This window comes from Tachyglossus aculeatus, unplaced genomic scaffold, assembly GCF_015852505.1.
Source record: "Tachyglossus aculeatus isolate mTacAcu1 unplaced genomic scaffold, mTacAcu1.pri SUPER_34, whole genome shotgun sequence".
NCBI lineage: Eukaryota > Metazoa > Chordata > Mammalia > Monotremata > Tachyglossidae > Tachyglossus > Tachyglossus aculeatus.
In genome coordinates, this window is record NW_024044839.1 from 1,728,183 (window position 1) to 1,744,152 (window position 15,970).

The 15,970-nt window shown below is 55.5% G+C and overlaps 1 protein-coding gene across 1 annotated transcript in view; it reads left to right on the forward strand.

Moving 5' to 3' along the window:
• Positions 1–5,050, forward strand: part of SEC14L1 (SEC14 like lipid binding 1) — a 33,877-nt gene extending 28,827 nt beyond the window's left edge. The window contains exons 12-17 of the mRNA XM_038741995.1: positions 28–199; positions 501–635; positions 2,317–2,451; positions 3,301–3,552; positions 4,418–4,596; positions 4,761–5,050. Coding sequence (XP_038597923.1) covers positions 28–199; positions 501–635; positions 2,317–2,451; positions 3,301–3,552; positions 4,418–4,596; positions 4,761–4,866 — 979 coding nt within the window. The 3' untranslated portion in view covers positions 4,867–5,050. The remainder of the gene's footprint in view (positions 1–27; positions 200–500; positions 636–2,316; positions 2,452–3,300; positions 3,553–4,417; positions 4,597–4,760) is intronic.
• Positions 5,051–15,970: the final 10,920 nt, after the last annotated feature.

Here is a 15,970-nt window from a genome sequence, read left to right on the forward strand (position 1 = left end):
TAACGCCTCTCTCCTTCCCGCGGCCAGCTCGTGGACCTGCCTGGTGGATCTGGAGGGGCTGAACATGAGGCACCTGTGGCGCCCGGGTGTCAAGGCCCTGCTCAGGATCATCGAGGTGGTGGAGGCCAACTACCCCGAGACCCTGGGCCGCCTTCTCATCCTCCGCGCCCCGAGAGTGTTTCCGGTCCTCTGGACCCTGGTGGGTCTGCGTCCCCGACCCTGGCCGGGCTCCTGGGCCCATGCTCATGGCTGCTGAGGATGCAGCAGGGAGCGGGGCCGGCGGCGGGGAGCTGGGGTGGGGGTATCTTGGAAGAATTCCAACGGTGGGGGAAGAGAAGCGTCCCCTTCCTCCTCCTCTTCTTTCCCCTAGTCTGGCCAGGCCGGGGGCTGTGCCGGGCGGCATCACGCAGACCCGAATCCTCCCGACGGCCTTGGCAGCCATGCGTTCGGGGAGGTGGCCATTGACTCGAGGGCTCTACTGTCTCCCCATCCTCCCGCAGGTCAGTCCTTTCATCGATGACAACACTAGGAAGAAGTTCCTCATTTACGCGGGCAACGACTACCAGGGCCCCGGAGGCCTGCTGGACTACATTGACAAAGAGATCATTCCGGACTTCCTGAGCGGAGAGTGCATGGTGAGGGTCTGCGCTGGTCGTGGCGCCTGGGCGCTTGCCCACCTGGACCCATCCCGGGCTGGGCCGGGCTCTCTTCTGCTGCAGCTCCTCTTATCCTGTCTCGCTGCCTGCTGAAGTCTCGGTTTAACCGGCGGCTTCCGACTTGCTCGGTTCCATTTCCACTTGAGCTCTTGGGCTTCCAGAGAATCGTGCAGGCCTCGGGGAGGCCGGAGTCTGGGGCAACAGGCCTGGGGTGGAGGGGGAGCCCCCGCCCTCTCCTCCCCACCTCCAGTTAGTTGCGACTTCCATTAATGGCATCGAAGCACCCGGTCCAGGCCGACCCCCGCGGCGGTCAGTAATAATAGTAATAATAATTAAGGTAGCTGTTTAGCACTTACCATGCGCCGGGTACTGTACTAAATGCTGGGTTCGATCCATGTGAATCAGGTTGGACAGAGTGCCCGTCCCACGTGGGGCCCACATTTTAAGTAGGAGGGACAGCCTGCTGTGCTCTAGGGACTCTACTGTATCCATTACAGTCTTGAGTAGGTGGATAAAGAACGATAGGTGTTGGGGGCTTAAAGTGTTGTGGAAACCCTTGTTTTTTGGGCCAGAAGAGGAGTCTTGGGTCCTTAAAGAGAAGATCCCCGAAGAAATGTTTGAGAATTGGGAGAGTGCAGGGGACCCTCAGGGAGGGATGTGGCCCGCTCCGTAAGGCACATGACTGCTGGAGAGGAAGTGTTCCAAACACTTGGACTGGCTCCTTTCCCACTTGCCCCCGTCACAGGCAGGGAGAACAGGCTGGCTTCTGGGTTTCCTGGGAGCAAAAGAGGTGCCCTTCCCCAGGGCGGTAGTCCTCCGCCGTCGATTTTGCCGACTTGGAACCAAGTCGGGTATTTGGGGTGCTACCGGAGAAGGCGAGTTGAGTCTCTCTGCTCCAACTGGAATCAAGGGCCTGAGGGCCGTGGTTCTAGTTTCAGTCCACTGAGCACCTAGCAACCTTCTTCCTCTGAGCAGAAGGGTCGAGCACTTGGCTTGGGCACGGAGCAGGTGCTGGGGGTCTGAGTTCTGCCCACATCTTTGTAGCCACCTCTTTAGGTCAGCCAGAATGCCGATACTGAATTGCTGTCTGCGCCATCTTTGGGAACTGAGCATGGGAGCCCAGGTTTCTCTTGTGCCGGCCGAGCAGAGGGGAACTGCCTTCCTCAATGGAAAGAGCACGGACTTTGGAGTCAGAGGTCATGGGTTCAAATCCCGGCTCCGCTACTTGTCAGCTGTGTGACTTTGGGCAAGTCACTTCACTTCTCTGGGCCTCAGTTACTTCATCTGCAAAATGGGGATTAAGACTGTGAGCCCCCTTGGGACAACCTGATCACCTTGTAACCTCCCCAGCGCTTAGAACAGTGCCTTGCACATAGTAAGCGCTTAATAAATGCCATTATTATTATTATTATTATTGTTATTCACCCGCTCACCCACAGCCGAGTGCTCCAGTTGGAGTGGCTGCCTGAGGATTTTGGGCAGGTCTGCTGCTAAGCAGCTGGCATTTCCCACTCTGTACTGTACTCAGTGCACTGCTCGGCACTGAACAAATGCTACCAGTTGACTTGTTTGTCACTGTCGCTCGGGCTGATGCGTCTGGGATCCGAGGAGCGCTAAAGCCCGTGTACCTGCCTCTTCCCCGGTTCCTTTGTCGATCTAGTGTGAAGTCCCCGAGGGCGGGCTGGTGCCCAAGTCTCTGTACCGGACGGCGGAGGAATTGGAGAACGAAGACCTGACGCTCTGGACGGAGACCATCTATCAGTGCGCGAGCGTTTTCAAAGGCGCACCCCACGAGGTACGGCTGCCGGAGGAGGAGGCAAGGATGGTCTGAGGCGTGGCTGGTCCCGCGGGTGGGCGGGCGGGCCCCGCTCTCACCTTTGGAGGGCCAGACCGTCATTGGAATGGCCAAGGCAGCTGCATCCATCCATCCCCCCCATCTTACCTCCTTCCCTTCCCCACAGCACCTGTATATATGTATATATGTTTGTACATTTTTTTAACTCTATTTATTTATTTTATTTGTACATATCTATTCTATTTATTTTATTTTGTTAGTATGTTTAGTTTTGTTCTCTGTCTCCCCCTTTTAGACTGTGAGCCCACTGTTGGGTAGGGACTGTCTCTGTATGTTGCCAATTTGTACTTCCCAAGCGCTTAGTACAGTGCTCTGCACATAGTAAGCGCTCAATAAATACGATTGATGATGATGATGATGCCGTGGCCCCAACTGCTGGGAAGAGCCTTCCAGCTGGGCCCCTTCTACCCAACAAAGGGGCCGGAGGGGCGTGGGGCGGGTGGGGTGAGGCGCCAAAGGAGTGATTAGTGAGGCTGGGAACAGTAGGTTGGCGGAGCAGGCCCTGGAGGGGAGCAGGAGGAGAGCTCCATTCTCCTCTATCTCCCCCAGCCCCCTGCCACCCCAACACCCAGGCCAGCCCGGAGCCCCACTTCCTCTCCTGCTATTTCCACTCTACTACTCCACTCGAGGCCTAGCTCAGCCTCCCGGCCACCCCCCTAACCAGGAGGGAGACCCAGGGCCCACCTCTCCAGGTAGCCTGGCCACAGCCCGGCCTTCCAGCTCCTGGAAAGACCCGGAGGTCTGTGCCGAGAAATCTCTCTCAGTAGAGCGCCTTTGGACTCTCCCCAGATCTTAATTCAGATCGTGGAAGCCACCTCCGTCATCACTTGGGATTTTGACGTGTGCAAAGGGGACATTGTCTTTAACATCTACCACTCCAAGAGGTCCCCGCAGGCCCCGAAGAAGGACTCCCTGGGAGCTCACAGCATCACGTCGCCGGGCGGGAACAACGTGCAGCTGATTGACAAAGTGTGGCAGCTGGGGCGGGACTACAGCATGGTCGAATCCCCTCTGATCTGCAAGGAAGGGGAGAGCGTGCAGGTGACGGCCCCGGGCGACTGGCCACAGCGTGGTCCTGGGGGCGCGGGGGGCTTAGCACAGTGCTTGGTACGCGGTAAGTGCTTAACAAGTACCAGCGTTATTAATATCATTCTGGGAGCGGGCAAGGCCGGAAGTCAGTCGGCCCATCAGTGTGGGGTATCGCCTGAGCATCCGCTAGAATAATAAGGAATAATTATGGTATTTAAGTGCTTACTATGTTCCAAGCACTGTACAGGTGCAAAATGGTCAGGTTGGGCGTAGTCCCTGCCTCACAAGGGTCTCATGGCCTGAGTCAGAGCGAGAACAGGTATTGAATGCCCATTTAAAGATGACAAAACTGAGGCCCTGAGAAGTTGTGACTCGCCCAGGGTCACACAGCAGGTGAGTGGCAGAGCCGGGTGTAGAACCCAGGTCTTCTGATTCCCAGGGTCTTCCCACTAGTTCATGCTGTTCACTCTGTGCAGAGCACTGTCCTGAGCGCTTGAGAGAGTCCAGTAGAGTTAGTGGACACCATCCCTGCCCTCAAGGAGCTTCCAGTGTAGCCGAAAGTTTGGCTCGGTTCTCATTCAGTGAGGACGAGGGTACCCGGCCTGGAAACTGTAACCCGCGGGAGCAAATGCCAAGCTCCTGTAATTGGTGTGCAGAAAGGCATGGTCTTTGGCGTGTGCCCACGGCACCTGTGCCCCGTGGGTGGCCCTCAGGGCCCCCACCCTCCTAAGCTGCAACGGCGGGGCCCCAGGCCGGGCCAGCAGTGGACCTGCCCGACCCAGAGGGAAAGGGATGGATGGGGACCAAGTGCCTGCTCCCGGTGGTCCTCCCCAGCCCCCCGCCTCACACCCGCGGCTCTCCGGCCACCCCCCCACAGGGCTCACACGTCACCCGCTGGCCCGGCTTCTACATCCTGCAATGGAAGTTCCACAGCATGCCCGCCTGCGCCGCCACCAACCTGCCCCGTGTGGACGACGTGCTGGCTTCTCTCCAGGTCTCCTCCCACAAGTGCAAGGTCATGTACTACACGGAGGTCATCGGCTCCGAGGACTTCAGGTGCGAAGCCGCCCCCGCCCCCTCCGGCGTCGGCCCTGCTCTCGGGGCTCCCTCCGGGTGTGTTGGGGGGCGGGAGGTTGTCCCGTTTCGGTGGGCTCGCGCGGCCTAGCATCCAGGCCTGGTCTCTGACTTCCCCCTCTGCATTTCTCCCCGCCTCACCCCAGGGGCTCCATGACCAGCTTGGAATCAAGCCACAGCGGTTTCTCCCAGCTCAGCGCCGCCACCACTTCGTCCAGCCAGTCCCACTCCAGTTCCATGATTTCCAGGTAGTGCCGCCGCCAGGTGCCCGGCGGGACCTCCTCGGAGACGCCCCCCAGCCCGGCAGCGGGACTGGCAGTGACTCTGGCCCGGAATAAGGCCCTCTAGCTAAGCCCCGCCTGCCTGCCGGCCGGAGCTTAAATGGGGCGGTCAGTCCCGAGGCCTGACTCTGAGGACAGGTGGTCCTCACCCGCCCCCCCCCCCCCCGCCCCCCTGACCTGAGTAGCCATAGGTTTTGTAAGCGGTGTGCACAAAATCCAACCAGCACAAGGGCTCTGGTGAAAAGAGAACAGGAATTTGTGTTTTGCTGATTGACACGGATGCAAAAAAAAAGCCCCATCCTCCACACCATTCCTCCCCGAGCCCCTCGGGAGTGCGTTCAGTGACCGAATTCCTGAGGGAGCCTGCCGAGATGCCCCAGTTCCTTCATCTCGTCCCAAGCGGGAGTCGGCTGGCTCGCCTCCCGCAGCGACCCTCCCCGCTGACCTTCACGTTGTTCCCCGGCTGAGGGATCTGTCCCACCGGCCTCCCGAGGAAATCTGGGATAACCCCCTCCCCGCCCCCCCCCCCCCGTCCTCTTGTCCTCAGTAGGGATGGTGGGGGTGGAGGGGGGACCACGGGGGTCACACGGTCAGGTCAGAGACCATCCCCGTGGTTGGAGAGTGGACCTCTCTTGTCCCTGGGGGAGCATGCCGTGCTCCTCTCCCAGGGGGCCGTCCGTCTCCTGACAAGGGACGGAATACCCCTCCTTTCCCCTTCTCCTTCCTGAGGGTTCTGGAATTTCAGTTCTGGAATTTTCCAGGGGAGAAGGAGGGGCAGCACTACCCCCTGCCTCCGTGCCCCCGCTGACACACACAGTCCTCCCGGCCCGCCCTCCCTCCCGGAGCCTCTGGCGCCCGAGCGACCACCCGGGGTTTCCGATTTCAGGCCTGAGCAAAGATGAGAGGGATCTGACCCTCCACATTCCATCTCCTCGCTCCCTCCCTCGCTCTCTCGTTCACTGGAAGAGATAGGATTTGGAAACATGGTGCAGGCGGCCAGGGGCCCGAGATGTCCCGGTTGGCCCTTGGCCTGCCTCAGTTGTGGGGGACGACTGGGACCCCCCGCCCCCGCTACTTGCCAGCAGGCCCAGCCCTCCATGAGCTTGCTTGACCAACCGTTTTGAACATCGCCAGGCTGAAGCAGGAGAAAAATTGAGATGTTTTAGAGCAAAGATTTTGGTCCCGGTCACCCAGGGGGACTTCCTAAGAGAAAATTGAGGTGGGATCAGCTTGGGGCTTTACAAAAAAAATAAGTTTTTAATGACCTAGGGCAGTAGCGCTTGTTTTTAAAATCTCGCCCTCACCACCTGTGGCAGGAGCCGCAGCTGACTCACAGCCCCGACCTGGAGCGGCCGTGAAGGAACTCGCTTAAATCAAGATGTTCAGAGCATGTTTATTGTGTAGAAATCGTGCCCGTACGTTTGAAGCCTCCAATCGGGGGCATGGTAGATGGGAGGAATCATTTCCAAAACAAAGACATCTCTGGCCCTGGGTCTCCGAGAACTGTAGTGAGGTTTGGGAGGAAAGAGAGGGTATTTATGAGGGATTGGGAGAGGTAGAAGCTGTAAGGGGGGAAATTGGGCGGAGGAGCAGAGCATGCTGGTCCCTGACGGTGGGACGTTGCTCTCTTCCCCGGGGAAGCGGGCTCACTGAAACCATTTTGGGGGTTTTGGTTGTCGAATATCCAGTCTTCTAGAGCCCAGCTCCAAGTCTCCAGTCAAGGACGAACTCCCACCTCTCCCTACCTCGCCCTCCCCACAAAGTCTTGTTTCCAGGAAGCACAATAGGGTTGTTCACATCCGGGGCATTTGGGCCTCTTTCAGATGAGCACATCCTGTTTTCCCAGATAAAAGGGGCTGAAGATGGTCCCTTTCTCTTTCTCTCTCTTTCTCCCCTCTCCCCCTCTTTCTCCTCTCTCCCTCTCTTCTCTCATCTCTCCCTTTCTCTTGTCTCATTCTTTCTCTTCCTGTGCTCTCCTGCTTTCTCCCTGTGTGTGTTCCTTTCTGTCCATCTCTCTCTCCCCCTCTTTCTCTTCCTTTCTCTTCCTCTCTCAGATGGCGATTTTGCTGACAACGGCAGAGAAAACGCTCCACTCAACAGTCTTCATCTGCCCAGGGATGTTTGTAGGAACAATTTGAATTTCAGCCACTTTCCCCCTCCCCGAGCCTGAAGATGTATTTTTTTAAAGTTTGCTCAGAAGTGGCACTTGTTTTCGGTATTTTCGTTTTCTTCCTTCCCCCAGTAGTCTGATACATCTTGAAAAGCCCCAAGCACATTTGCCACACAAATGCTTTTAGGGTTTCTTCATGAGAAAAGCAAGATCCAGTTCTCTCCTTAAGAGAATCGATGCGGGCAACACGACTTGTTTATGCAGTTTTGAAAGATGCCTGTTGAAAATCTGAACCCTCTCTCCTCTCCTGGTTTCTTTTTTAAAAATGTGATAGAATTCCCGCCGGCCTCACTCCTCCTCCTTGACGATTCCGTTTTGCTTCATTCTCCTCCCCCCCGCCACCATCACCCCGGTCTCCACGGTCCCAGTATCCCAACCCACCCTCCTCCCTGATTTCATTATTCGCATATCAAATTCTGTAAATGTTTTGTAAACATATTACCTCACGGTTGGTAATAAGATACAGATAGTCTTTAAAAGATTTTTTTATTGTTCTCAATAATAAATGTGAACAGTTTGAAAAAAAAATGCGGTAGCCTTCTGGACTCACTCACCCTTGCTTAACGTCCCCAGGAGGGACAACGTTAGTCAGAGAAAAGGTATTTGTTGAGCACTCTCGCTGGGTGCAACACCCTGGACTGAGCACAGGAGAGAAGCATCGATTGTATAATTAATCAGGACGTAAGGGCTGAGGGAAAGAAGGAACTACATGTATATAACTGGTTGACGTGACTTGGGTTTTAGGGTTGTGGGAAGGAACGAAGTTCCTCTGGCCTTGGGGGGCGGGGGTAGCTTTTCCGCCACACTTGGTTCAGCTGCTTCAGCGACAGGCACTTGGCTCTTGAGCTGAAGCGGCACTTTTTCTTGGCGATTTCGGAAGGTAAGTGGAGGCTGGGCTGAGCCTCCGCCCCGCTGCCGGAAGCCTGAATCTGCCTGTGTTGGATGCTGGGCCTCGTGAGACGTAAGGAATGTCATGACAGAGTCAGACAGCGGTCCGCCCGGTGGGGTGGCTAGTGGCCTCACTGCCCAACCTTGCCTTTGGGCTTCCTGTGGTTTTGGCTTCTGTAATCAATCAATCAATCAATCGTATTTATTGAGCGCTTACTATGTGCAGAGCACTGTACTAAGCGCTTGGGAAGTACAAATTGGCATCACATAGAGACAGTCCCTACCCAACAGTGGGCTCACAGTCTAAAAGGGGGAGACAGAGAACAGAACCAAACATACCAACAAAATAAAATAAGTAGGATAGAAATGTACAAGTAAAATAAATAAATAAATAAATAGAGTAATAAATATGTAGTTACAGAACCAAGTTCTGTAACTTCCTGTGCCAACAAATGCCAAGTGATCCTCCTTCCTGCCCCCCATCGAGGTGAGAAGGAGTGTTTGGTTTGAGGATGGGGAAGCAACGTGGCCTAGTGGAAAGAGCCCAGGCCTGGGAATCAGAGGTCCTGGGTCCTAATCCTGGCTCCACCACTTACGTGCTGTGTGACCTTGGGCAAGTCACCTCCTTTCTCTGTGCTTCAGTTCCCTCATCTGCATTCCCTATTCTCCCTCCTGCTTAGATTGGGAACCCCATGTGGGACCCGATTCTCTTGTATCTACCCCAGTACTTAGTTCAGTGTTGGGCACATAGTAAGTGCTTAACAAATACCACTATTATTATTCTTCGGATCTGCCTCCTTTGAACTTCAATGAGGGACAGAGATGAGAGTGAGTACCCTTGTTGCGATTAGAGAAGCATCGTGGCTCAGTGGAAAGAGCACGGGCTTTGGAGTCAGAGGTCATGGGTTCGAACTCCAGCTCCACCATTTGTCTGCTGTGTGACCTTGGGCAAGTCACTTAACTTCTCGGAGCCTCAGTTACCTCATCTGTAAAATGGGGATGAAGCCTGTGAGCCCCATGCGGGACAACCTGATCACCTTGTATCCCCCCCAGCGCTTGGAACAGTGCTTTGCACATAGTAAGCGCTTAACAAATGCCATCATTATTATTATTATCTGGAGGGATTTGGTGACCATTTCACCCATCCTTTCCTCCCCAGTCAGTGAGGTGCCAGTCTTCTTCCCCTTGCTGGGCTGTTCCCTGTCCAGTATGGCATTTGAAGCCTTTTTTTATATATAGATGGTATCTAAGAACTTAATACGCACTAAGCCCTGGGATAGATAGGAGTCAGGTTGGGCACAGTCCCTGTCCCGCCTGGGGCTCACAGTCTAAGTAGGAGGGAGAACAAGAGAACTGAGGCCCAGAGAAGTGAAGCGACTTACCCAAGGTCGCACAGCAAGCAATTGGCAGAGAACCCAGGTACTCTGCCCCCGGGGTCCATCCTCTTTGCCCTAAGCCACGCTGCTGCTTTAATCTTCAGCCCCCAAGCTCCAGCTGCTGAGTTCTCCAAGCCCAGAGGGGAGCTGAGAGGGGAATGCGGCAGCTCTGGGGCAACGGGTTCCCCGGCCCACGTCCTCCCCCTGGCCTGGAATGCCCTCCCTCCGCACATCCGCCAAACTAGCTCTCTTCCTCCCTTCAAGGCCCTACGGAGAGCTCACCTCCTCCAGGAGGCCTTCCCAGACTGAGCCCCCTCCTTCCTCTCCCCCCTCCTCCCCCTCCCCATTCCCCCCCGCCTTACCTCCTTCCCCTCCCCACAGCCCCTGTATATATGTTTGTACATATTTATTACTCTATTTATTTTACTTGTGCATATCTATTCTATTTATTTTATTTTGTTAGTAAGCTTGGTTTTGTTCTCCGTCTCCCCCTTCTAGACTGTGAGCCCACTGTTGGGTAGGGACCGTCTCTCTATGTTGCCAACTTGGACTTCCCAAGCGCTTAGTCCAGTGCTCTGCACACAGTAAGCGCTCAATAAATACGATTGATTGATTGATTTACTACTCTATTTTATTTGTACATATTTATTCTATTTATTTTATTTTATTAATATGTTTAGTTTTGTTTGTCTCCCCCTTCTAGACTGTGAGCCCGCTGTTGGGTAGGGACCGTCTCTAGATGTTGCCAACTTGGACTTCCCAAGCGCATAGTACAGTGCTCTGCACACAGTAAGCTCTCAATAAATACGATTGAATGAATGAGTGAATGAAAATGAGGGGTCCGGAATTCAGTAACCGAAGAGATTGTCGAAATTCTTAGGCCCTGTGGCTTCAGGAGGGAGGAAGCGCCCGAAGGGGCAGCGCCGGGCCGCAGTGCCGCCTCCTGGCCGCCAGGGGGCGCGGGGCGGAGCCAGCCCGGCCGCTAGGGGGCGAGCCGGGCCGCTGCCCCCGGCTCGTGCCGCCTTCCCGTCGGCCCCCGCGCGCGCGCGCGCGCGCGCGCGGTCGGGAGCGGGCCGTGTGCAGAGACTGGGCAGCCTCAGGCCAGTGCCTGAGGAGGAGGAGGAGGAGGCCTGGCCCCACACCCAAAATTTCTCCTCAGCCACCGACCCCAGACTCATTTCTCCCCGTCTCCCATTCCTAATGAGCTGAAGCTCATTTCTCCTCTTCCTCTCCCTACTTTCCCCAAGCTGGACCTCATTTCTTCCTCCTCCTCCCAGGTTGGACCTCATTTTTCCCCTCTTCCCCCTTTTCCTCTCCGCCTCAAGCAGGAACGCCTTCCTCCCTTTCGCCTCCCTCCTTCCCCCAGGCTGGAGCTCATTTCTCCCCCTCCATTCCTAGGCTAGAGCTCATTCCTTCCCTTCCTCTTCCAGCCCGGACCTCATTTATCCCCTTCTTTCCCTCTACCCTAGGCTGGACCTCATTTCTCCCCTCTTCCTCCTTTTCCTCTCCGCCTCAGGCTAGAGCGCCTTCCTCCCTTTCGTTTCCCTCCTTCCCCCAGACTGGAGCTCATTTCTCCCCACCCCTTCCTAGGCTAGAGCTCATTCCTTCCCTTCCTCCTCCTCCCAGCCCGGACCTCATTTCTCCCCTTCCTTCCCTCTACCCAAGGCTGGAGCTCATTTCTCCCCTCTTCCCCCTTTTCCTCTCCGCCTCAGGCAGGAGCACCTTCCTCCCTTTTGTCTCCCTCCTTCCCCCAGGCTGGAGCTCATTTCTCCCCCCCCCTTCCTAGGCTAGAGCTCATTCCTTCCTGTCCTCCTCCCAGCCCAGACCTCATTTCTCCTCTTCCTTCCCCCTACCTTAGGCTGGACCTCATTTCTCCCCTCTTCTTCCTTTTCCTCTCCACCTCAGGCTAGAGCACCTTCCTCCCTTTCGTCTCCCTCCATCCTCCAGGCTGGAGCTCATTTCTCCCTCCCTTCCTAGGCTAGAGCTCATTCCTTCCCTTCCTCCTTCCTTCCCTTCCTCCTCCTCCCAGCCCGGACCTCATTTCTCCCCTTCCTTCCCTCTACCCTAGGCTGGAGCTCATTTCTCCCCTCTTCCCCCTTTTCCTCTCCGCCTCATGCTGGAGCGCCTTCCTCCCTTGCGCCTCCCTCCTTCCCCCAGGCTGGAACTCATTTCTCCCTCCCTCCCTATGCTAGAGCTCATTCCTTCCCTTCCTCCTCCTCCCAGGCTGGACCTCATTTCTCCCCTTCCTTCCCCCTACCCTAAGCTAGCGCTCGTTTCTCTCCTCCTCCTCCTCCTCCGGCTGGAGCACCTTGGTCCCCTTCCTCTCCCTCCTTCCCCCAGGCTGGAGCTCATTTCTCCTCCCCATCTTAGGCTAGAGATCCTCTCTTCCCTTCCGCCTACTCCAGGTTGGAGCTCATTTCTCCCCTTCCTCCTCCTCCCAGGCTGGACCCCGTTTCCCCCCTTCCCACTATCCCAGGTGGGAGCTCGTTTCTCCCCACTCCTCCTATCAAGCAATGCAGGGTTGCCTTCAGTCAGCAGGTCCGGGGCTCAGTTCATTAATTAATTAATTAATTCATCCATTCATTCAATAGTATTTATTGAGTTCCACTCCTGGAGATTGTCGTGCAAACTCTCCAGGGAAGGTCACTTTTGTCCCCACTCCTGCCCCTGCAAAAAATTCCACCTGCCCTATACCCACGTGTGCAAAGCCCCTACCATGTCTATCCTTGCCCCAGCGATCCCCCAACCTTCTCCGTCCTCACCCCTGCTGCAAATTCTCCACCTTCCCCATCCCAGCCCCTCCAGGCCCTCCATCTCCATCCTCATTCCTGCAAATTCTCCACCTTCTCCATCCCCACCCTGGCCAATCTTCCACCTTCTCTGTCCCCACCCTTGCAAACCCTCCATCTTCTCCTTCCACCTCCCTGAAAATCCCTCACCTCCACCCTCACCCCTGCTGTAAACCCTCCACCTTCTCTGTCCCCACCTTTGCCCCCATGGCCCAAGAGTGGCTTCCCACCGGTCCTGGCATTCCTGAAAGAAGGAACAGTCTTCTTACCAGACCAGACAGCACCCGGGCCTTGCGGTGGAACAGCGGGGGTCGTAAGTACAGCACATCTGTCGTTTGTTTTCCCGCCGGGGCCTTGCTCGCCAACACGCTCTCCCAAGGCTCGTGCGGCCGGTCAGCACCGTCGAGTGAGGTTGAGATCCAGGACCTGCCCCCCATCCCCTCTCACCCAGCTTCCGACTGCCCCATGAGGCTTAGACCCCGTTTTACAGATTGGCAAACTGAGGCCCCAGGAATTTGTGAGTCCTCATCTGATGTGTTGTCACCGCATCTTAGTGAAAGCAGTGGCCGCTGGGCTGCCTGTCTTTCATTTTTTTTCCTGTGAACTTCCTCAGAAGTTCTGAAAGAGGTTAGAAATCAGTGTCATGGGCCAGCAGCCTTTGGTGTGTGTGTGCACGCATGTGTGTTTCCTGCTGACCCGAAACCATTCATAATAATAGTCATTCTAGCTGATGATGAGCCTTTACTAAATGCCAAGTGCTGGGCTAGATACAGGATAATCCGGTCGGACACAGTCCCTGCCCTGAGCAGGAGGGGGAACTGGTATTTAATGTCCATTTTGAAGATGAGGAAACTGAGGCCCAGAGCAATGAAGTGACTTGCCTAAGGTCTGACAGCTGACAGGTGGTGGAGCCGGAATTAGAACCTCCGGCTCTTAGGCCCGGGCTCTTTCCACTAGGCCGAACTGCCGCCCTGTGACCAGGCAGTTACTGAGGGAGATTCTCCCACCTGCCCTTAGCCCTTGGTCATGGATGTCGATTCAGTTGGATTGTATTCTCCCAAGTGCTTGGTACAGTGCTCTGCTCATAGGAAGTAGTCAGTAAATACTATTGATGATGATGATTCTGCGATTTCACCCCAGGCCTGACCCCCTGCTCCCACTATTGATAAATCACCTGGGTGTCCGACTCCACTAGATTGACAGCCCTCTGAGGGCAGAAACCGTTTGCTCTGGTCCTGGTGTGCTCTGCTCCTGGTGTGCTCCCCTCAGTCTTCAGTCCAGTGTTGTGCTCTCGGTGTGCCCCCTCAGCATTCGGAACAGTGCCCTCCACTCAGCAGGTGCTCTATGAATACCATGGATTGATTGATTGATTGAAGGCCTATTTTAAAGGGGCAGTGGGGAGAAAAGGGAGGCGAATGGAAGGCCGAGTTGCTCTCCAACTCTCTGTACCCTAGATTTGGCTTCCAGGGTTGTGGGCGGAAAGAGTCAGCAGCCTCCTCTCCCTGTCTCCCCTTCCTCTTTCCCTCTTCTCCCCTTCCTCTCTTCCTCCCCTCTCCCTGCTCTCTTCCTCCTCTCCCCCTGCTCTCCCCTTCCTCTCTCCCTCCTCTCCCCTTCCTCTCTCCTTGCTCTCCCTTTCCTTTCTCCCTACTGTCCTCTTCCTCTCCTCTCCTCGTCCCCTCCCCCTGCTCTCTCCCCCTGCTCTCCCGGTTCTCTCCCCCTCCCGGCCTCGTCCTCCGGTCCTGGTCTGGGCCTGGTCTGGTCTGATCTGATCTGGGCCTGGTCTGGTCTGATCTGGTCTGGTCTGGTCTGGGCCTGGTCTGGTCTGATCTGGTCTGGGCCTGGTCTGATCTGGTCTGGGCCTGTCTGGTCTGATCTGGCCTGGGCCTGGTCTGGTCTGGGCCTGGTCTGGTCTGGGCCTGGTCTGGGCCTGGTCTTATCTGGTCTGGGCCTGGTCTGGGCTGATCTGGCCTGGGCCTGTTCTGGTCTGGGCCTGGTCTGTTCTGGTACGATCTGGTTTGGGTCTGGTCTGGGACTGGTGTGGTCTGGGCCTGGTGTGGTCTTGGCCTGGTCTGGTCTGGTCTGGGACTGGTCTGGTCTAGGCCTGGTCTGGTTTGGTCTGAGTCTGGTCTGGTCTGGTTTGGGTTTGGGTCGGGGGCTCCAGGCCTCTACTAGCCGCCGGTGGGATCGCAGGGCATTGTGAGGAGAGGGCAGTGGGGTGGGGGGCTGCCTGCGATGGGAAGACCCCGCCAGAGTCAGCGGGCTCAGGTTGGGGGCGAGGGATGCCCGGTCTCTAGACTGAGCTCGTTGTGGACTGGAATGTGTCTGTGGTTCTAGTGTCCTCTCCAAAGTGCTTAGTCCAGTGCTCTGCACACAGTAAGCGCCCAATAAATTTGATTGAATGAATGAATGGCTGGGGTCGGGCCCAGGGCCAGGGGGTGGGCCTAGGGTCCGGAGGGGAGGGCCAGGGGCGACCCTGGACCTCAGCATCTCCTGCTATCAGTGCAGGCCAGTTATGGACATGATGATGATGATGATGGTGGTGGTGGCACTTGTTAAACACTTTCTATAAGCCATTCATTCAGTCGTATTTATTGGGCACTTACTGTGTGCAGAGCCCTGCACTAAGCCCCTGAGAGAGGACAATAGAGCAGTAAACAGCCACAGGCACTGTACTTGTGCATATATGTACATACCTATAATCCTATATGATGATGATGGTATTTGTTAAGCGCTTACTATGTGCAAAGCACTGTTCTAAGCGCTGGGGGGGGATACAAGGTGATCAGGTTGTCCCACGTGGGGCTCACAGTCTTAATCCCCATTTTACAGATGAGGGAACTGAGGCACAGAGAAGTGAAGTGGCTTGCCCAAGGTCACACAGCTGACAAGTGGCAGAGCTGGTATTCGAACCCATGACCTCTGACTCCCAAGCCCGTGCTCTTTCCACTGAGCCACGCTGCTTCTCTCTATATATTAATGCCCGTTCACTTGTTTTGATGTGTACATATACCTATAATTCTATTTATATTGATTCTATTGATACATGTTTACTTGTTTTGATGTCTGTCTCCCCCCCTTCTAGACCATGAGCCCGTTGTGGGCAGGGACTGTCTTTCTCTGTTGCTGAATTGTACTTTCCAAGTACTAGTCCAGTGCTCTGCACACAGTAAGCGCCCAGTAAATACGATTGAATGCATGAATTAATACTTAGCACTGGGGAAGGTGCAATCTAATGGGGTGGGATGCAGTCCCTGCCCCTCTTAGGGCTCACAGTGGAGGGGAAGGAGGGGTTCTTCACCCAGGGTCAGCATTTTCCATTCATTCAAGCGTATTTATTGAGTGCTTGCTGTGTGCAGAGCACTGTACTAGCAGGCTCCCTGAAAAGCCGAGGAGAAGACAGCGTCACCCTGTTTACTGGGCCGGGTCGTGGGGTGCCCTGGGCAGTGGGGGTGCCCTCCCCAGGGAGCGGGGGCCGGCGTGCCCAGCTGTCCAGCCAGAAATCAATCAAGGCCTCTCCGGGCCCCTCCTGCCCAGCAGCTGGGCCCTGTGGCCCCCAGGCAGCCGGAATAATAATTGTGATTGGGCTGTCAGCCGCCGGAATACATCATAATAATAATAATATATAATAATCATTAGTTAATAATGATAATACATAATTATTAATAATAATAATAACAATAATGTAAAATTTGGGTGGCAGGAGGCCGAGAGGCAGGACCACACTCCCAGGGGCCCAGCGCCCTCTGGTGTCGCGAGGTGGAACCGCCTGCAGGAAAGAGCGCTTCCTTTTTTTAAATTTTTTTTACGGTATTTAATAATAATAATAATAATGATGGCATTTATTAAGCGCTT